The sequence below is a fragment of the Phoca vitulina genome, unplaced genomic scaffold, assembly GCF_004348235.1.
Source record: "Phoca vitulina isolate PV1807 unplaced genomic scaffold, GSC_HSeal_1.0 scaffold18, whole genome shotgun sequence".
NCBI lineage: Eukaryota > Metazoa > Chordata > Mammalia > Carnivora > Phocidae > Phoca > Phoca vitulina.
This window is the reverse complement of record NW_022589721.1, coordinates 26,159,984-26,182,556: the sequence shown is the minus strand read 5'-3', so window position 1 is coordinate 26,182,556 and position 22,573 is coordinate 26,159,984. Positions and strand designations below refer to the sequence as shown.

Sequence of the window (22,573 nt, the reverse complement as noted above, 5' to 3'; positions counted from 1 at the left end):
AGATAGGATCGAAGAGGTATGTGGCTGGGTGCAAGTGGGGAAGGACAGGGACAATGGGAGGCCAATTCAAAAGCTTTGCCTTCTACTTTGAGTAAGAGGAGAACCCACTGGAGGATTTTGATCAGAGGAATAACATGATTCCATTTACACATTGACAAGATATCTCGGGCTGCTGCGTTCAGATTAAATGTAAGGTACGTATTGGGGAGCAAGCAAGGAAACCAGTTAAGAGGCTGTTGGAGTGACTCAGTGGGGAGAGAATAGGAGCTTGAACTAGGCAGGTAGAGGTGAGAAGCAGTAGGATTCTGGATACATTTCAAAGATAGTGCCAACAGAAAAAAAAAAGAGCCAACAGGATTTGCTGATGTGGCCTTAAAGAAAGAAGTCAAGCGTGTTTATTTATAAGCTAAGTACTCTACATTCTGTCCTGCTTAAGTATATTACCTTGTTTATATACATTATCTTGTTTAAATATCCCCAAACCCCCTAGGAAGTAGGTCATATGATCAGAATTTTTTATAATTACAGTGAAAGTGAGGCTCAGGGTTAACTGACTTGCCCAAGTTCATTTAGTTTATAAACAGCAGAACTGGAATCCAGTGTGGGTCTGTCTGGTTCAAAAGCCCAGTCTTTGCTCTAGTGCCAGTAAGGATTTTGCTTTTCTTTCCAAGATGAAATCCAACATATACCCCACAGCCCAGGCTCAAACAGCAAGCAAGGGGAGTCATATAATACAACAATATAATAATTTAAATGTATAGTACTTGCATGTCTTACTATTTTTCTCATTCTGCTTCCTGGACAGAAAACACAATGCTACATTCATTTTTTTAAAAAAACTTTTTAAGTTGTGGGAATTATAGATTCATGAGAAGTTGCTAAAAATAGTACAGAGGCCTGCATACTCTTCATCCAGATTCCCTCACTGGTTACAACTTACTCAACTATATACAGTCATTATCAAAACCAGGAAATTAACACTGGAACAATATGATTAAGATTTCACCAGTTTTTAAATGCACTTGTGTGTGTGAGAGTGTATTACTAGATCAATTTAAAAACAGAGTAAGTACTTGTTAAATGAAGACATAATTCTTATACAAACAAAAGATTAATTAAATGGAGTGTATCCTAGTTCCCACAATAACAAGGATGTATAAACAGGACAACGAGAAGAGAAGGAGGCAGGGCGGTGGGGGATGAGCCTGGAAAGATAGACTGAAGTTATATTTGGAGAACCTTCTGTGCCATGTTGAGGAGCTTGTATTTTATCCTACTCGATCAAAAGTATCTTAGAAGGCTCTTGAGCAGCATGATAACATAATCAGATTTGAATTTTCAAAGATTACCTTGACAGTAACATGAAGTGAAGATTGGATGAAAGGTACCAAGTGGGAGCTCAGGGGCAATTAAAACCAACAGGCAGACAAAGGAACATGGATCTGGAAATAGAGAGGAAGGAAGAGATTTAACGAATATTCTTCAAGGCAGAAGGGACAGGTTGGTGAACGACTGAATGTAACAATGAGAAGTGGGAAGAATCAAAGAACACTGAGGGTCAGCAGGAAAAGTTCAGCCATCATGAACGCCGAAGCTAGTACGGGCAGAGTGATGAGGAGAATGGGCGTTTGAGCTGAATGGGCCTGAATTCAAGTCCTGAAACCATCTTTTCCAACCTGAGTGTTCTTGGGCAAGTTAGTTAACACCCCTGACCTCCATTTCTTCACATATAAAGGAGGATAATAGTAACACATAGAATTATTGTGAGGATGATATGCACTAATTCATGAAAAGTACATATTAGCATAGGGGCTGGTGTTCTGCTTGGGACTTTTTAGCTCTAAAGAGGAAAAAAAAAAACAGATTTGAGTCAAGAAATGAGACAACAAATTCTATTTCACATGAATTGAATTTGAGGCACCAATGGGAAATGGAAAGATAGCCAGAGGAAACATAATAAAAGCATTGCAGAACAAGAAAGGACCTAAAGATATTCCTTTGGAAGCCAATAGGAGAAGTTGTAGAGGTCTCCAGAATAAAGGGGTTTACCTATAGAAAATGTGAATGAGCAGAAAGGGGAGTTAAGAAAGGAACTGAGGAGGTCAAACAGAAGCTCCAATCATTATTTCCCCTAACAATGATGAGTGTCATGGGCCAGAGTTATCCCAACCAATCCATATATTTTTTAAAGATTTTATTTATTTATTTAGGAGAGAGAGAGCAAGTAGGGGAAGGGGCAGAGGGAGAGGGAGACTCCCACTGAGCAGGGAGCCCCACATGAGGCTCAATCTCAGGACCTCAAGATCATGACCTGAGCCAAAGGCAGATGCTTAACTAACTGAGCCATCCAGGTATCCCCCAACCAATCCATATTATGTACATCCCCTCTCTCCAGTGTCTCCAGTGTCTGTGGCTGGGGTGGCAGACACCGCTAGGATATAGAAGTCATGAACACCGGGGCGCCTGGGTGTGTGTGTGTGTGTATGTGTTTGTGTTTGTGTGTGTGTGTTAAGAACACTCAACATAAGACCTACCCTCTTAGCAAACTTTTGTCCCCAACACAGCATTGTTAGCTATAAGTTCCGTGCTGTGCATTAGATTAGTAGGACTTATTCATCTTGTACATCTGAAACATGGACTGCTGAAATCACGTAGTATTTCTTCTTCTGTGTCTGACTTATTTCATTAGCATAATGTCCTTTAGGCACATCCATGTTGGTGAGGTTGTGGAGAAAAGAGAACTCTTGTGCATTGTTGGTGGGAATGTAAATTGGTCCAGCCACTATGTAGAGGTTTCACAAAAAAAAAAAATTAAAAATAGAACTACCATATGATCCAGCAATCCCACTTCTAGGCATGTACTCAAAGGAATTGAAATCAAAATCTCAAAGAGATATTCTCACTCCCAGGTTCACTGCAGCATTATTTACAGGAGCCAAGATAGAGAAACAACCCAAATGCCCATCAATGATGAATGGGGGAAAAAAATATGGTATATACATATAATGAAATATTAATCAGCATTATTTTTTTTAAGATTTTATTTATTTATTTGACAGAGCGAAAGAGCACAAGCAGGGGGAGCAGGAGAAGGAGAGGGAGAAGCAGGCTCCCCGCTGAGCAGGGAGCCGGATGCAGGGCTCGATCCCAGGACCCTGGGATCATGACCTGAGCTGAAGGCAGACGCTTAACCATCTGAGCCACCCAGGCGCCCCATTAATCAGCATTATGAAAAAAGGAAATCCTATCATTTGCAACAAGATGGAGAGAATATTATTCTTATCTCCATTTTATAGAGAGGCAAAACTAAGGCAGATTAGACACTTTCCCTGGGGCCACACAACTAATAAGTAGCATAGCCCAGATTCCAACCCAAGAGTCTTGAGCACATGCTCAGTACACTCTACCCAGGAAAGGTTCTCTGGGGAAAATTTCTCAAACAGGGAACCAGAAGAGCATGTCATAGAAGAGGAGAATATAAAGAAATGGCTAGTGGTGTACAGCTTAATAAAGAAGTCAATTCAAGTGTCCTATAGTCTTGAAAGTTTCTGATAAATAAGTTACGTAAGGAATCTTTAATCAGAAGGCAACATAGGGGTCATTTTACCTACTCCTGGCATCCCTGGCAGATGGGCACAAATGCCTACAGTAATCAGGAGCACTCATTACCTTTTAATTGAGATATAATTCACATATCATAAAATCTACCATTTTAATGTGTACAATTCAGTGATTCTTAAAAATATATTCACAAGGTAGTTTGTGCAACCATGATCACTTTTTAAAAAATTTATTTTAATTCCAATATAATTAACAGTGTTAAATTAGTTTCAGGTGTAGAATACAGTGATTCAACAATTCTCTACTTACTCAGCGCTCATCATGATAAGTGTACTCTTATCCCCTTCATCTATTTCACCCATCCCCCCACCACCTCCCCTCTGATCACTATGTTTATTCTCTATAGTTAAGAGTCTGTTTCCTGGCTTGTCTCTTGGCTGTTATTGTTCATTTGTTTTGTTTCTTAAAATACACATATGAGTAAAATCATATGGTATTTGCCTTTCTCTGACTGGCTGATCTCACTTAGCCTTATATCCTCTAAATCCATCCATGTTGTTGCAAATGGCAAGATTTCATTCTTTTTGATGGCTGAGTAATATCCCATTGTGTGTGTGTATATATATATATATATACACCTCATCTTCTTTATCCGTGCATGCATCGATGGATACTTGGGCTGCTTCCATATCTTGTCTATTATAAATAATGCTGCAGTAAACACAGAGGTCCATGTGTCTTTTCGAATTAATGTTTTTGTATTCTTTGGGTAAATACCCAGTAAAGTGATTACTAGATCATAGGGTAGCTCTATATTCCTTATCTAATTTTTTGAGGAACTTCCATAGTGTTTTCCACAGTGACTGCCCCAAGCAACCATGACCCCTTTCTAATTCTGGAACATTTTCATCACCCCGAAGAGAAACCCCACACTCATTACCAGTCACTCCCTATTCCCCGTCCCTCCTTCCCACCCCCAGCCCCTTACAACCGTTGATCTGCTTGCTGTCTCCATGGATTTGCTCATTTTGGACTGCCGTGACTTTTTAAGGCGGCCTCTTCCTCTCACTGGTAATGCTGCTGCAGCATGGCTTGCCTATGTTGACCCATCGGGTGGTTTTTGAAAGTTTCCATCCCTTGGTTCTAGGCTGGCTTTCCTGGGTACATGGGGCAAGTCTCTTCTCAGTTCTAAAGCAACATTTCCCGAAGTGTGGGCTGGGGTGGCAGACACCGCTAGGATATAGAAGTCATGAACACCGGGGCGCCTGGGTGGCTCAGTTGGTTAAGCATCTGCCTTCTGCTAGGGTCATGATCCCAGGGTCCTGGGATAGAACCCCATGTAGGGCTCCTTGCTCAGCGGGGAGCCTGCTTCTCCTTCTTCCTCTGCTCCTCCCAACCCCCACTTGTGTGCTCTCTCTCTCTCTCAAAATGAATAATAAATCTTTAAAAAAAAGAAGTCATGAACACTGAATCTCACAGTGACAGAGAAGCTGCGGTCCCTTTTCCAATTCTCTCAGTCCTCCCAACATAACCAAGGAGAAAGTCTCAGTTTAGAATTTTGGTAGCTTTAAGGCTCAAGCTCTTGCTAGTCTTTTGTTTTCACCAAATTCTTTTAACAAAGAACAGGCTCAGAGCTTTCTGGTACAACAGTATTTAGGGAAAATTAAATAAAGTCTCATTTTCATTGTACTCAGTTTTACATTTACCTCTCTGTATGGCATTTAAGTGATTGACATAAAGTTTCCTTCAAAGGGCAAGATTTAATGAAACAATTTAAAGAAAATATTAAAAAAGGCTAAGAGTAGGCAGGCTCTGGGATACGACAAAAATCAGGAAAATGATGCTTGGATCCTGGAAGTCTGAGACTCGGTGTTCTAAAGGCAATGTTTCACATATTCGGAAATTAACATCTAGTTTTCCCATAGTTGCCTCCTGGAAACATGTCCAAACAATTATAAAGCAATTGGACCACAGCAGTGCTGCACGAGTATGAGATATCTTGCTAAAATTCCCATGGTTTCCAAATATCTTCTAAATATAACAAATCAAACCACCCCCCTCCAAAATCAGTAATTAGGCAAACCGGGTGCACACAGGACTTTGAAATCCCTCATCTCTGCTGTCAACTGTAATCAAATCTTCCCCAGACTTCTTGTTTTCCGGATTTACCCAAGGCCCTGTGACTTTTATCAGCAATTTATTTTTCTCTGGAAATGTTGCCTCATTAGAAGACTCAAGAAGAATTCAAAATTAAATTGTTCTGCTGTTTTCTCTCTGGGCAAGGGATGCAATCAAAACTTACTTCCCCTGACTTTCTCGTGCCTCGTTTTTGAGACTAAAAAGGATTTTTATTGGTTGCCTATTTTATCCTTAGCTCACCCCTTCTGCAGCTGTGTCTAGACACCTTCCTCATCAGCTGCAATTCATTTTTCAGCCATGGCATTTTGCAGCTCCCCAGACCCCGAGACTGCAGTTCGGGAGACATTCCCAGGGCCTGTGAGTCATACTGAAAGAAGATAAAGCATTCTTGCAGGGAGGACTGATTAGGACTGCCCACTCCACTTCTGCCAGTCCGAGGAAAGAAAGGCAGGACAACCTCAGGCAAAGCTTCCCAGCTAGAGGTCTGTGGCTTTCTCCGGAGCGAATGCCTCTCCTATAAATATCTTTGATGGCCGCATCTGTATGTGGCTTTGTGTTTCCCTCCATGGCAAACAATAATGCCCATTTTATATGCAAGGATATGGAAATACACTTAGAAGAAACACGCCCTTTTAAAACAGAAGTAAGCTAGATTGAATTTAAATAAATCGGGAGAAACAGAATAGAATTAATATCTTCAAATGTGATACAGAAGAGCTGTTTGCTGAAATATCTGCATTAGGATCCTCTCGTTTATTGTTAAGGTTGGAGACAAAAATTAAATGTCAGTTAGGGAAAGTGTACATTTGGGGACAAACCATGTCTTCCCACAGATGAAAATTCCTTGATCATTCTTTAATGTTAAGATTTTTTTGTAGTTTCCTTCTTTAATGCCATCTCTTCTAGAAAATTCTGCATAATAGTCCAGTACTCCACATAGGACACATTTTTAGTTCATCCAGCTCCCAGTACAAAGCTCTAAGTTTAACAAGGCAGCAGAGCACAGGGACATTTTGATTACTCTCACATGTCTCCCATCCACAGCTCTGCAGATTTTAGTTAAGCATCACTCTTCAAGAAATAATCAGCCATGAAAGTTCTCAGTTCTTTCTCACTTCCACGTGAATTTGACCAGATAGGCTTCTCTCTCTCTCTCTCTTTTTTTTAACAGCTTTATTGAGATATAACTGATTTACAAAGAACTATACATATTTAATGTGTAAATTTGATGAGTTTGAACAGGTACGAACACCTGTGGCACGATCACCGCAATCAAGGCATTAGGACTATCCAACCACTCCAGAGTTTCCCTGTGTGTGTGTGTGTGTGTGTGTGTGTGTGTGTGTGTTTGTAGTAAGAACAATTAATATGAGATCTAGCTACCCTCTTAACAAATGTTGCAGAGCACAATACAGTTGTTAAGTATAGCTACTATGTTATTTAGTGAATCTCTAGAACCTATTCATCTAGCGTAACTGAAATTTTATACCCATTGAACAGCAATCCCCCATTCCCCGCTCCCCAGCCCCTGGAAACCACCATTCTATTCTCTGTCTCTATGGCTGACGATTTTAGGTACCTCGTGTAAATGGAGTCATGCAGTATTTGTCCTTCTATGACTGGCTTATTTCACTTAGCATAATGTCCCCCAGGTTCATCCATGGCATTGCAAATGGCAGGATTTTCTTTATTCATTCATCTATTGATGAATGCTTGGGTTGTTTTGGGAGCGTGGCCATTGTGTATAGCGCTGCAGTGCACATGGTTCAGGACCTCCTCTGCAGCATGATCATTACTGGATGATCCCTACGTTTCACTTTCTGCTGTTTCCTTTCTCTATGGCAACCAGCAGAGATGCTTCTGCAGACTGCGTTTTGTCAAGCGGCCGCAGGTTGTGGGTGGGATGGTGGGAGGGAGACTGCAAGGTTGGCAGAAATTCCCTGGTCCAAAAGCACCAGCTCATTTGCTCAGTATCCAGGCTGAGTGGGAGGGGAGCCCCACATGCAGAGTCAGCCCACCAGCCTGGGCTAGGAGGTGACTCTCCCTACTTAAAGCCTCAAACTCAAATCAGCTTGAGTCTCCATAAAGGTGAGCACTGACTCCTGTCTCTACGGCTGTGACCCTGTTACAGTGGCCCAAGTTGTTATAGCGGCTTCTCATGTCTCATCCTCCCTGCCCCCCTACCAGAACTCTCTACTTATTAACATATCTTACTGAATGCTAACAATACGTTCCGCATTATTGCTGGTGTCTGGGGCTGGGGCAGGTGAAGTATACTTTTTCTCATGGTGCCTTTAGTCTCGCAAGGGAGGCGGATATTAAACAAAAATGACACAAATTACGTATTATATAGTATGTGTTTATATAATAATTATGACATCATAAATTATGATTTGCCCTGTGAAGGCGGAATGCAGGGTGTTTTGACAAGAGTAAGGGCAATCAGGAAGATATAGAAAATGTAGGAAAATACAGATGTTCTGTGCTCGTAAGTGCTTACCAGAGTTGCTGAAAGAGCACTAATGATCAACATTCCTTCTACACTTGGGTCTGCTCCCTCTGTGACAGGGTTTCACAACCTCAGCATTATTGACACTTGGGACTGGACAATCCCTCATTGTGAGGCCGCCTGTGCATTATAGGATGGTAACTGCATCCCTGGGTTCTATTCACTAGATGACAGTAGCAACTCACCCCCCCCCCACACACACACACCAATTTGTGACAGCCAAAAACGTCTTCAAACATTGTCAGATATCCCTGGGGGCAGAAATCTCCTCCAGTTAAGGAGCACTGTTATATGAGGACCCCATGTATTTTGGGGGTTCCACAATCATTCCCAGGAGCTGGGAGTCTCTCATTGCTGAGCGAGCCCTTCAACACAGAGCAGTCCTCATGTTACATTCATGCTCCAGATTGCCTGGGAATATATCATAGCAACTGAGTGTGACCCATGAGGCCCTTCATGACCGGACCCCTGCTTAGCAGTCCAGCCAAGATCACCTCCTAGGAGTGCCCACACTCACATGCTCCCCTATCTAGGCTCATAGGAGAACTCGCTCTTCAGGGAACACCCTCCTTCATGTTCTCGCATGGGTTAATGTCTTTTCTTCTTTTCCTCCTCTTCTCTCCCTTGTCCTCTTGCTCCTTCCCCTCCTCCCCTCCTATTTATTCTGTCTCTGCCCTTCCGTCTTCCTGCTGTCTCCCTGGAAGAACTCCTACTCATCAAGTTTTCACTTAAGTACAATCTCATCTGTGAAGCCTGCCTGGATTCCCCTGATGGACTCAGACACTCCTTCCTAGACTCTCACTGGATGCCTTCTGCTGCCCTTCATGGTAGCAATGACCCCATACTGCATCCTAATTGTTGGCGTGTATGTCTGTCCCTCTCCAGACCACAGCCTCCTTGAATAAAAAAAAAAAAAAAAAGTTAAGATGTTTATTATATTTTATCCAGCATTTTAAGGTATTTTATAGAGGGAGAATGTCCTTCACAGCTATTATCTTTCTCCCCCACCAGAACATAAGGCACATGAGGGCAGAGACATCATCTTCACAATTGTATCCTAGCAGCTGGGTCAACTCCTCATATAGAATCACATCCAGTAAATGTTTGCTGAATGAATGAATGAATGAATGAATGAGAAATAGAAGGACTTGGCTCTGCTATAGTTTGGTGCAATAAAGATGAGAGGCGGGGGCACCTGGGTGAATCAGTCAATTGATTGTCAGGCTCTTGATTTCAGCTCAGGTCATGATCTCATGGTCCAGAGATCAAGCCCCGAGTCATGCTCCTCGCTCAGCAGGGAGGCTGCTTGAGATTCTGTCTCTCTCTCTGCCCCTGTGCCCCCCAGAATAAATAAATAAATCTTTTAAAAAGAGAGGCTCATATACTCATCACACATCTCTCAAATCCATCTGTACAACCCCCAATGCACTCAGGGATTAAGAGTGAGACATTTGGGGCGCCTGGGTGGCTCAGTCGTTAAGCGTCTGCCTTCGGCTCAGGTCATGATCCCAGGGTCCTGGGATCGAGCCCCGCATCGGGCTCCCTGCTCAGTGGAAGGCCTGCTTCTCCCTCTCCCACTCCCCCTGCTTGTGTTCTCTCTCTCGCTGTGTCTCTCTCTGTCAGATAAATAAATAAAATCTTTTAAAAAAAAAGAGTGAGACATTTTATCCATAAGTCTTCTTCTATACATGACTCTTAGGCTACTAGTTCATGATCATCAAGGCCACCTAGATTTTACCATATACCAAAACCACATATTACTTTATCTACCTGAAAATGCCACAGAAGTGTGCGTGTCCAGTGCACCCTCACCCAGAGCCACGCCAGCACTCCACTGTCTGCAGCATAAATTCCAGACCCCTCTACTGGGAAGTTGGTGCCTCCTGTGACCCACCCTCAGTCTCACTTTCCAGCCTCATGTCCCACCGGGTCCCTTTGCTCTAACCACATTGGAATGGGCCTCCTTCACTACACTTTCATGCCTCTGGCCTTTGCTCGTCTCTGCACTGAAGAGTCTTTTCCTCTGGGGCCCTTCAAAGATGAGGACAAATTGAAATACCACCCGACCCGGAGACCCGTCTCCCATCGGACTCCCAAAGCGTTGCAGTGGGGATGACCATTGGCTACTGTGCCTGGAAAGTCAATGACCACACACCCACACGCACACTGAGCCCTTCTCCTTTTCCAGGAGGGGATTCTGACCATTCCCTGATGGATGCCTGGGAGTCAGAGCAGCCGAATGCAGCCTCCTCCCCCAACCATGCGGTGTCTCCGACTTCGAGACAAAACTCCCACGACGGGCCTCTTCAGTCTCATGTGACGGCTTCTGAACATTTCCCGGGGAACATATTGGATCATGCAAGTGAGTTTTTTTTTTTTTTTTTTTCATCTTTGCCACACCCAAAGAACTCTTCCTTTCAGGGCCAAAGAATGAGTTAGAGATGACTAAGGTGCACTTGGGAACGGGTCGGCCTGTGGGAGCAGGGGAGGACCCTGGTGACGCACGCACAGAGGAGGTGCCTGCTTTTGGGGTGTCATCTTAGAGACACCAGAAGGACTGGATTTGCAACATTTTATTTCTTTTTTAAAAACCCCAAAGGCATTTGGCAAAATGTTAAGCTTTGCTAAAGCTGGGTGATACGTACACAGGTGTCTGTGATTTTATGTTTCATACTTAGCTGTGTGTGTGACATATTCTATAAGAAGAAAAAGAAAGGAAGGAAGACAGAAGCACCCTTTAGTGCAATGCCTCTGGCAAGGAAAAGTCGAAAGATATAAAGATATTGGTATTTCCTGTCAAGAGTAAATCTGAAATAAATTCAACAAGCATGTTCTTCAACCTCCAGTTTGCCAACATCGGATTAATCATGTTTGCGCACAGCGTGGCATCAAGGCTCTGTCCTCAGCTTGCCAAGGTTCAAAGCCCGGCCCCCACTTGTTAGCTGTAACTCAGAAGCAGTTCACCGAACTCTCTAGAACAGCATTTTCATCTGTAAATGGAGATATCATAGTTCCTACCTGGTCATGACTAAAATAATTGGAGGAAAGCACTTAGCATCATGTGTCCTGTATCCTAAGTACTCAAAATGTATATGAGATTATGATTACATAAGACTGAGGTTAAACAGGAAAAAGAAAAAAATCTTCTCTTTATTTGTCTTCACAAAACCATGAATATGCACCTCACTGACCATCCTTCCTTTCCCAAAGGCCACTATCCCCCCACTCCATTTTGTTCCCGGGAAAGCTGCTAGGTAAGTATTCAAGGCTTTTGTAGTTCTCTTCCAGGCGCTGGGATGACAGAGAAAGCAACTTTTATTGTTTAGACAGTTTCCAGGTGATCCACAGCCACCTCCTTCAGGGATCCCACCCTATTCTCTGGAAGGTGGGGGGTTAAGTGACTCTTTTTGTGCTCCTCTAGCTTTCAAGGTTCCCTCTCTCATGCCCATTTCCTGCACTGCTCTTGCATATTTATTTCTGTGCCTTGTCCACCAGGCTGTGAGCTACTTGAGGATGGGCAGTATGTCTCAGTTATCTGTGGATTCCGACCTGCCCACGTAGCACCTGGTACAGAGCAGGTGCTCCAAAACTGGTAGGCCAATTAGCTGTGCTATCTCCATTTTACAGATACGAATACTCAAGTTTAGACAGGTCAAGCAAGCCTTTGTACATGTGCTTTGCTGTGTCGTGTCCGGAATGTGTCTCCAGCCTGCTGTACCTGGAAGAACCCTACTCCTTCAAGGCCCAAATCAAAGAACACCTCTGTGGGGTCTTGTCTGCCCCCTTCTTGGCTGGTGGAGGTAACACTTCCCTCTGCTTCCCTAGCCCTCCGAATGTATCTCTGCTGAAAAGATTTTCCTCTTCTTCTTCTGGCTACGAAGGCCCAGCGGACAAGTTCTACATCTGATTCTATTCTATCTCCTTCACAGGTGGGTTGTGAGCACGCAGTCCGGGTGATGCTCCACCTGCTAGGACACAGCCATGCCTGGCATCATCTCTGTCAGTTAGGACAGTCTGAGTTCCACTGGATGGAAACCCAACTCACATGAAATTTATTGGTTAATTAATGAAAATTCCCAGCATAGATTTCAGATTTCTGTCAGTCTCTACTTCTTTTGTTTCTTGTCTTCTATGTCAGCTTTACTCTTTAAAAAGGCTATGATTACTTTATGGTGGTTCTTGGTGGCCTTGTGCCTGCAACTTCCCAGATTCCAGTCCAGCAGAAAGAGATTATAGCCTTCTCGAGTTATACTAAGAGGCCCAATTTCAATGGTTCTGGAAGGGTCCCATTTACATGGCAAAACCAATCACTTTGTCGATAAGTCTGTGAAGCTCCAAATGGCTAGAAGTGGATCGAATGCTGGGAGGGAACTCAGTCTCCAAGTGAACCATGCACTAAGAGAAGGGAGAGGCGCCTCCCCAGGGGCACCACCCTAGTGCCACCAAGGAACAGCAGATAGATCCTGACTATTTCCATTGAGCTTGCAAGCAAGTGGGGAAATCTAGAGAAAGCAAACGGCAGTTTTATTTATTTTTATTTTTTTAAATTTTATTATGTTATGTTAGTCACCATACAATACATCATTAGTTTTTGATGTGGTGATACACTATCCATTGTTACAAACAGCAATTTTAATTCAGTATGTTAAGATTGCTGATGGAAATGCATGGGGGATAATGGGGGTACAGAGAAGGAGCAGCTGAGGGCCACAGGGGAGTTGAAGGAGTCAAGGAGGGCTTCTTGAAGGAACTGACAGTTGAACTAAACCAAACTAGATACTAAGTAAATGGCTACTGATGCAATGAACTAGTGAATACCTTATATCAAATCACACAATCATATCTTTGTAGAATTTGAATTTAAACCAGTCTCTGTTCACTGTTCAAGTCTAACGATTTTAGCAGTTTGTCAAGCTGGACTTGTTTCTGTAAGGAAATATTTTCCAAATTCCACATCAAATCAGAGTCAGCTAAGAATACAAACACACTTTAGATTGAGTGTTCAGCTGAACCCACAATAACTTACTGAATTCACAGTATACATGAAATACTGTACATTCGCAGTGACATCATTCACAACTGCTATATTTTGCATTGCCAATCTTCAGTACTCCACCCACATCATGGACTAAGTAGGTTTTGTTAGCTGACTCAATCTTCATTCATAGCAGAAATAGAAGAAATAAATACATTCACAGCACAGAGTCATTCCAAGTTTTAAACAACTGCTGCAAAATTGAGCTTTTGAATCATTTGGCAGAAATTAAGCTGAGGTCTGTTTATCCTTTCCTTTAGATCTTTATGTGATCGTCCTTAAGCCAGCTCTGATTTCTTTTAGGTGACTTGAGCAATACTCAGGTTCACGATTGGTTTAACTCCTATGATTATAACTGCTGTAAGATTTCGTGTCATTTCCACTGTGGGTCTATAACACTGAAATATTTTACCAATAGCAGAGTTTTGCAAGGACAAATAGTTCATAATATATGTTCTCTTTTTTGCCCTCTAGAGACTCCCAGTATGCAAAGTTGCAATTCTCTTTCCCTGCCCCATTTTAGGCAAAACATTGTGTTCTGGCTAGACATGGTTTTTAAATCTTGGCTCTGACACCTCAGAGCTGTGTAACCTTGGGCAAGTTTCATCATCTCTCAGTCTTGGTCTTCTCGCGTGCAGAGAAATGACAGTGGTCCCTACCTCCCTCACAGTTTGTTGTGTTGATTCAATGAGGTATGAAGACTCTTTGTGAATTATAAGGCACTCTACAAATTTTAGGCATGATCCTCATCATCACCAGAATGAGATTTCTGACATTAGCATATATTCCACAAAATCTTTCCCCAGCATTACAGTAAAACGCAAGCCCCAAACTGTTTATGTAGCATAATCATTTCTTAAAGACAGAAAAAAAATTATTATTTGCTAAAATTATCTAATGAATGAATCTGTACAACATTTGATAATTTTATCTTGTTACTTATGCCAAATTGCTTGAACTGACATCCATTTGAAAATGTGTTTTGTGGGGTTTCTTTGGTGTATAAAAAAGAAATGTTATTACAATTTTGTTGTTCCAAGATTATCAGCAATGGTTTCTGATCCATTTATTTTTATTTGTCCCATTAGAAACCAGTTTGTGGCGAGAGGTCTCCTTTCCAGCAATTCTGCTGGCTGTGTGCTTCATCATCTGCGCATGTGCAAGGTAATTCAGATTTTATTTTCATACAGCAGTGTTTCATAATTAATAAAGCTGTAATTGATTGATAATTTCCTCACCTGATTTGACAATGCATTTTCAGTAGCTCCGTGGTTAAGATTTATTCATTTGCCTGTGCCCCTTAAGTGCCCCTTTTTCTATCACTTCCCCACTCTCATTCTCTCACAAAGTGTACAAAAGACAATGGGTGTTGCTAGGAATTGGATTTTATTATATATGGTCCTTCAGTCCTCAGTGACTCCCTGCTACAGATAAAACCTGAGTAACCCTGCTTAGAGTTCAAGGGCACTTGAAGTCCCAGTAAGGGCATGTGGAGTCCCCACTGGGACTCCATTTTCTCATTACATTTTTATATCCTAACATAAAATATGTGCTCCAGGGAAGCCCACTCAGCATCTCAGATCACATAATGCTCTTGCCTGATTATAGGCATGTTTCCATTCTACCCTCTGTCCAGCATGCCCTTCTTGTTCTCTTCTTGCCCAAGTCTCTGGGACAATGGTCAAGTCCCTTCTATCCTAAGTGTACTCATGCCCCAGGCCTTTGCACTTGCTCTTTATTCTGCCTAGTACAGCCTTCTCTAGAAAGCCTCATAACATGTGTCCTTACTTCTTTCTGGAATCTGTTCAAATGTCACATCATCAGAGAGACCTTCCCTGACAACCTTGTATAAATAGCATACGACTCTCTACCATACACGCCTAGCTTTACTTTTCTTCAGAGCACTTATCACCACATGACTTATTATATGTTCACCTGTTTAAATGTTAATGATCTATCTCTCCCTGCAGGAATGTGAGCTCCATGAGAGTGGAGACATTGTACGTCTCCTTCACATCTGTATTCCCAGTGCCAGGGGCTCATCAGTATTTGTTGAATCAATGAAACAGGGATAAATGGTCCAGACCTGGGGTTTTGGGGTGCTTGAACTCTGATAAGCAAGTGTTGCTTGCTCTCAAGGCCCACCTCTTGAGGGCCAAATACCTCACATCACTTGGGAGAGTTGTGTTTTTAAATACAAAGTCCTGGATCTCAACCCTTGAGATACTAATTTAGATCTAGTGAAAATCTGTATTCTAAAACGAGCATCCCAGATAATTAAGAGGTTTAAGTAGTATTAAGTATTTTTAGATCACAATGGCCCAAAAGAACAAAAAGTGGGGGAGGTCCTGTGGTTAAAAATAAGTTTGCAAAATTCTGCATTGTCTATCCCAAGTCATAGAATCATATGTGCATTAGCATAATATAGGCCCAGTGAAATAACATAGTGAAGAAACATGATTACCTTTATTTATCTTAGTGTTTCCAAACTGTAGTTGATCATGGAAACTTTTACTTCATGGGACTAATTAATGAAATGTTCCTCTTAGGTTAGTTCCTGTAGATACTACTCCCCCCACCCCACTAAGAAGGGGCTTAACTCCCCATCCATTGAGTGTGAGTTGCATTTAGAAACTTGCCTGCAAAAAAACAGAGCATGGAAAAGGGGAAAAAAGGAAATTTACAGCCGAAAAACCTGGCAAATATGACCTCAGATGCTCAGATGGTCAAGGTGAACATCAACAGGGATAAGTTATACTGATACCTTGTACCCTTGATACAATGTAATGAGAATGGCACTTTGTCTCTGTGGGCTTCCAGACCCCAGTCTAACCAGAGAAAAACTTAAATTGAGGATGTTCTATATATTATCTGACCAGGACTCCTCAAAACTGTCAAGGTCATCAAAACCAAGGAGAGTCTGAGAAATTGTCACAGCCCAGAGGAACCTAAGGAGACATGACTGAATGTCATGAGGCATCCTGGATGGCTTTGTGGAACGTGGATAAATTAGGGAAAAACCATAAAGTCCAAAAGTCGTGTGGAGTTGAATGTGAAGTACCAATGTTGGTTCCTTCATTATGACAGTATGCCATAGTAGTGTAAGATGCTAATCCTCAGGAAAGCTCGGTGAGGGGTAAATGAGAACCCTTTGTGCTATTTTTGCAACTTCTCCGTAACCCTAAAGTTATTCAAAAATTTTAAAAAGATTATTTAAGTAAGAGATTGGTTAAGAGAAAAATTATTGATATGTGTAATAGCATGGATGAATCTGACGCAAGAGTCTATATGATTACAGATACATGTAAAATTCAAGAAAAGGCAAAATGAATCCATTATTATAGCTATAAGAATAATGGTTAATGGGGTGCCTGGGTGGCTTAGTCAGTTAAACATCTGATTCTTTATTTCAGCTCAGGTCATGATCTTGGGGTTGTGAGATTGAGCCCCGCATGGGGCTCCGCACTGGTCATGAAGCCTACTTAAGGTTCTGTCTCTTCCTCTTCCTCTGCCCTTCCTAACCCCCTCTCTATCTCTCTTTAAAAAAAAAAAGAATAATGGTTAATTCTGGGGAAAAGAGTAGGAAGGATGGCAAAGGAAATGTTAGAACTGCTGGAAATATTCTATATCTTGATCTGGGTAGGGAATACAGGAGTTCAATTTTAAAAAAAAAAATCCAAATGTGCAATTTAAATGCTTTACTGTACATCTCTTAAGTCTCAATTAAAAAATTTAAATGCATACAAAGAGATGTTTAAAAGGGTATTCATCAACATTTATTAATGGCTGCTTTAGGCCAATGGAGTTTTTTGGTGATATTTTCCTTTCCCTTCTGTATTTATTTATAATTTCTTTCAGTGATTCATGTTTTGAAAATAACAACAATAAGGAAATTATTCTTTTAAAAAAGATCCACCCTGTGGGACACCTGGGTATCTCAGTCAGTTAAGCGTCTGCCTTCGGCTCAGGTCCTGATCCCAGGGTCCTGGGATCAAGTCCCACATTGGGCTCCTTACTCAGCAGGGAGCCTGCTTCTCCCTCTGCCTGCCACACCCCCTGCTTGTGCGTGCCCTCTCAATCTCTCTGACAAATAAATAAATAAAATCTTAAAAAGAAATTCCACCCTGTGAAACAATACCCATCAGATTGGTAAAAACCTAAAATTTTAACACACTTTTTGGGCAAGGTTGTAAAGCAGTTGGCATATGGATTTTCTCCGTTGTTTCTCTAGACATTTAATACTTTTGTGGTTACATTTCAGAACTATGACTCATTTTGAGTTACATAGTTAAATTTTGTGTTGAGGTGCGATGTATATGAGGTGTTACGTTCATTCTTTTGCATGTGGATATACAACTGTTTCAACACCATTGCTGAGAAGGCTATCCTTCTCCATCAAACTGATTTTGCTCCTCTGATAAGACTCAGTTAACTGTACCCATATGGGTTCACTTCTGGTCTCTCCATTCTCTGCCATTAACCTCCATGTCTATCCTTTGGCCAATGCCACACTATATTATTGTAGTTATAGTAATTCTTAAAGTAAATCATAAGCCTTTAGTTAGTCTAAAAGAATGTTGGAAATGCATAATTAGTTTGCTAAACCTGAGAAATCCTGTTGTTTCAGATGGTTTCTGGGAGGAATATTAGCCAGTGTCTTCACATGCTCATTGATGATAACTATTGCCTGTAAGTAACCACTTCTCAAATTATTCCTCTGATCCTTGTATTTTATTCCAATTCTGGTCCTTTAAAAATAATTCTTAAATATTTTCTCTTTCTTATCCAAGACGCTGTCAAGTCGTTATTTCCTGGCCTTGCCAGCTGTGTCAAATCCACCACCTATGCTCAGTAAGTATTGACTGGACGGAGATGACTATCATCTATTCTCGAGAATGCTTTTTGCTGAGTAATAGATGGCAATGACTACATACAGGAAAGGTCCTGATCGTTTGTCCTGAAGAATACTTCTTGTTCATGCTAAAATCTAATAACATTATCATCCTGTCTCTTAAATTCCTACAAATTCCTCAAAAGAGAGAATTAAGCTTTAAGGAGGTAGGACTTAATAAATAACATGAATTTAAAAATTTTAAATCGTTTCAGAGTGCTTTTATAGATTCATAGCACTGCCCTTTATAAATACCTCCTATTGAGAGGCCTTTATCTTATAGTTTCCCAAATAGCTGGCAAACTGCCCATGAAATGGTCTCAGTTACAAAGTGTGGTTTCTCTGCCATCTCTCACTCACTTAACGATCCCCCTGTGTGCTGACTGCCATGGCTCATCATATTTCAAAGGCTTACTGGGGTCCGGGTGAGATGCTCACAGAATTTCAAACAGTCTGCAAAACACCATATCCCATCACAAGATGGATTGCGTTAATTACCTTCTCTTCAATATGGCTGCCAGAGGCCAGCTCCCATAGCTTGGAGACGGATGGATGTCTGTAATTCAAATTAGTTTACTGGCCTTTGCTCTTGACACGATGTTGCCCTATTTATGAAATCATTGTGTTAATTCTGAAATCACAATGGGACTTAGGGAAGATTTATTTTGTGTAGAACTCTAGCCAATATTGATTTCCTGACACTCTGAGTGATGTTTCCCTTTGTTTCCTGGCATTCCAGGTTTCTGGGGGACAGGCATTGATACAGCTAAGATTTGTTTAACCTCATAGTTAGAAGAAAAGTGGGTCCTGAGGCCACCCAAGAAATTCTTACTCTTTAGGCCTTGTATAATAATGACATGAACTCCTCTAAGATACTCACTTCCTTTTCCCTCTGGCTACAGGTCACTCTCTAGGTCTGCAGAGACTTAGGAGTACACCTCGCCTGGCACTGACGACAGATTCACATGCACACTCAGTTTTCTGGGCTGAGATGTCACACTTTTCAGGACTGGACTAAGCAACAATGTCTAAAGGACAGATTTTCACACAAAGAGCCATTTTGTAACTCAACTTTCAGAAGTAAAAACATTGTCATTGCTTGTCAGATGGTGCAAATTGTTCAAATCCCTTCTCTTTGGGTTTTAAGATGAACTTGTACAATTAATCAGAAAGATGGCAGAGAGGGGCGCCTGCGTGGCTCAGATGGTTAAGCGTCTGCCTTCGGCTCAGGTCATGATCCTAGGGTCCTGGGATCGAGTTCCGCATTGGGCTCCCTGCTAGGCGGGGAGCCTGCTTCTCCCTCTGCCTCTGCCTCTCTCTCTCTCTGTGACTCTCATGAATAAATAAATAAAACATTTAAAAAAAAAAGATGGCAGAGAAACCATGAAACCTTGTTAAGAACTCTGTAATGAGAGCACAGTTTTTCAATGCATTGCATGGGGACATCTGCTCTAGAACCAACTGGAGAGCTTCTACTGTGATTCCAGCTCTTCTGAATCCAAATTTCCAACGGGCCTTCATTTTTAACAACCTCTCTAGGTAATTCTTTGCACATTAACTGTGAGAACCTTGGAAAGATGGTTAATAAAATCTTTACCCCTTGATTTCTAAAGTGGCATCACTTAACCTACTAAATCTTTGTTGAGAACTTATGATACATTCTATGCTATACTGAATGTCCAGTTCCGCTCAACAGAAACTTATGGTCTCTCCTAATGGTCAGACATTGCCTCTAGGTGCCAAGGTTGCCATGCCAAGGCCTTGAGATTTCAGAGTCTAAAGAGATATGTAAAGGGCAAGGTGAAGTCGCATTTAGTATGGTAAGTGCAAGTACAGAGTTAGCACAGAGGCTAGGGGAACACCAGGAGGGAGGTTTTGCCAGACTGGGAGAGATGGGGACATGTGGGAAGGGAAGGCTTCTTTGAATGCCGATATCTGACCTGTAGGGCAAAGTGTCACCTGTTGCTTTCAGAGCACTTCCCCCTGTTCTGAGCTTCTTGTTTTTTCTCTCCTAAAATAAATGAGATCAGAATGAGGATGATATTCCTATCCTACACACTCTCATCTACAGCCTCAATAAGATCCCTCCTTTAACTATTTGTGTCCATACTTACCTTGTTCTTCTCTTGTTCCCTCTATTTTTGTCCCGTTTGCTGCCCCCTCCCCAGCTTCTTGTACACATACTGTTACATTTAAGACCTATGAAAACAAGAACTATTGACTTCATTCTTGTATCCATCTCAATATCTTGAGAATAGTAGATATGCCATGAATATTCATTAATTTGAATGTATTTGCTGCATCATTTCTTAAAATACTTCCTTTATAACCAAGAGCTCTGTGTCTGTATATTAAAGATTTTGCAACCCTCTCCCTCACACATAAACATATCCAGAAGCTAATAAACCAAAGACATGGTTATTAACATCTAGAGGCAAGGATGACTCATAATGCTCCTCCAGCAATCAAGGATGAAAATCTAAGGGGGTGGAGTGCAAGCACTTAATTCAGCTCAACAAACATTAATGGAGCAGCCGTCCCACGCCTGTCCTGCACTGCGCATTGTAGATTAGATTACGGGTCTATTCTTTCACACTTTATACTTCTCAAGGGCATCTCTTTTCATCCCATGATGCAATTTTCATTCAACCACCTTCTTTGTTCAATTTAAAGCCTATGAGTTTGGGGACTGTCTATATGGCTCACCACTGACCCAAGTGTCTCTTTCAAATGAAGGTCATCACAGATATCCCAGGTTACCAATTATGTGTTAGCATCAGCAGGGTGCATTTTGCACATTTATGACTTCATAGTAAGGTAAAATCTGTTCCCTCTGCTCTTACATGTTGGAATGTGTGTCTCTATAGTTGGTGAATGAATGAATAAACTTTAGGGAGTAGAAACATGGGGAAAATCCTGTAAGGATTTCTGTTCTAGAGGAAGTGGTGCAGGTGGGGGAAGAAAACAATATAAAATGGTGGTTAACTAAGTACCAAGCTGGGATAAAAATAAAAGTTACTCCAAGTTGAGGCTCCACTCTTCCTACTTATGATTACTCAAGCTAGTGTGTGTGTGTGTGTGTGTGTGTGTGTGTGTATGCATGCACAGTGATTGCAGTAGTTATCATATTTCCTGTCTATGTGGATGAATCATGCATTTCTTTTCTCTTATCTCTGATCTAGGTTTGCCAAAATTTGACAACCATTTAGGAGTGTCTCTGATGAATGCCTTCAATCTGAATATCCAGAAATTGTCTGATTTGCAGTCTGCTTGGAATCAACTGCTTTATTGGAGGGGAGTGAGGAACTGGATAATTGAGAAAAAACATTTTTATTTAGTTATGTGTTTTTTTTTAAAAAAATCTAATTTTTGCCCTCATAATTGTAATATGCTCCTGAAAATAATATTAATTTGTCTCCTTTACAAACACTAGCAGTTGAAAGGGAACAGAATAGGAACTATGATAGAGAACCAACCACCTGGGTAGATGTTTTCAAACATTAATTTTCATTTAGAGAATTCTATGAGGCGCTTGTAACAATGCAGATTCTTGGGCCTGCCTGCAAACACCTCTCCCTTACTGAACTGCTTTAATTGAATAATGTAAACAAGTTTCTATAATCAATACCAACTTGAAAGTAAATAAATCGCAGTTTGTACATAAAATACAATGTGGAAAAAAATTCATCATCCTCCCCGAAGAGCAGCTGGATGGGGGTTTGGTGTCAGCAGATGCAGGTTAATGGAAAATGGGCAGGAGAGAGCCTTTCTTTGGGACAGCACATTCTTCTTTTGAACCATTTTCTTTACAAAGTTTTCACCCTTCTTGGGGCTCATGATTACCTTTCACTTAAGTGCAATTAAAATAAAGATATAAGAGAAAAAAAATCTTTAAGGGCCAAAAAAAAAGAAAAACACCAGAGTGCCTTGAAATGCATAAAAATGGTGCAGCCACCCAGCCGGATGAAGGGTTATAGAAGACGCTCCCTATCATTGCTCTTGCTTGGAATATGTTCTTGAAGGAAACGTAGCCTGCAATTCAATGTTGTCCTGTATGATATTCCCCAGCTAGACACCTGTGTGGAGAAAATTGTCTTTGCTTAAAATGGTAATATCAAAATATCACTCTTTATATTATTTGTATTTAGTGAATTTCATTTGAAAAAAGTACTGTACTAGTAAATAAATGAGTTCATCAGCAAATTATATCTATGTATCTGTCATCTATCTATCTATCTATCATCTATCTATCTATCTCTCATAAGAGCAATCATGGTGGCAAGTCATTAATTGGACACTGTATTAGTTTGCTATAGCTGTTGTAACAAATTATCACAAACTGGTGGCTTAAAATGACACAAATTTACTGTTTTATATCTCTGGAGTCTATAATCAAGGTGTTGGCAGCACTGTTTTCCTTCTGGGGGCTTCAGGGAAG

The 22,573-nt window shown here is 41.3% G+C and overlaps 1 protein-coding gene across 2 annotated transcripts in view; it reads left to right on the top strand.

Moving 5' to 3' along the window:
- TMEM71 (transmembrane protein 71) overlaps window positions 1-22,341 on the top strand; it is a 31,424-nt gene extending 9,083 nt beyond the window's left edge. Inside the window, exons 6-10 of one of the 2 annotated variants that reach the window (XM_032416074.1) lie at window positions 10,398-10,571; window positions 14,333-14,408; window positions 17,872-17,933; window positions 18,035-18,095; window positions 21,318-22,341. In XM_032416074.1, coding sequence (XP_032271965.1) covers window positions 10,398-10,571; window positions 14,333-14,408; window positions 17,872-17,933; window positions 18,035-18,095; window positions 21,318-21,333 — 389 coding nt within the window. In that variant the 3' untranslated portion in view covers window positions 21,334-22,341. Of the gene's footprint in view, window positions 1-10,397; window positions 10,572-14,332; window positions 14,409-17,871; window positions 17,934-18,034; window positions 18,096-19,037; window positions 19,243-21,317 lie in introns of those variants that run through there. The other variant, XM_032416073.1, reaches the window with a different exon arrangement.
- Window positions 22,342-22,573: the final 232 nt, after the last annotated feature.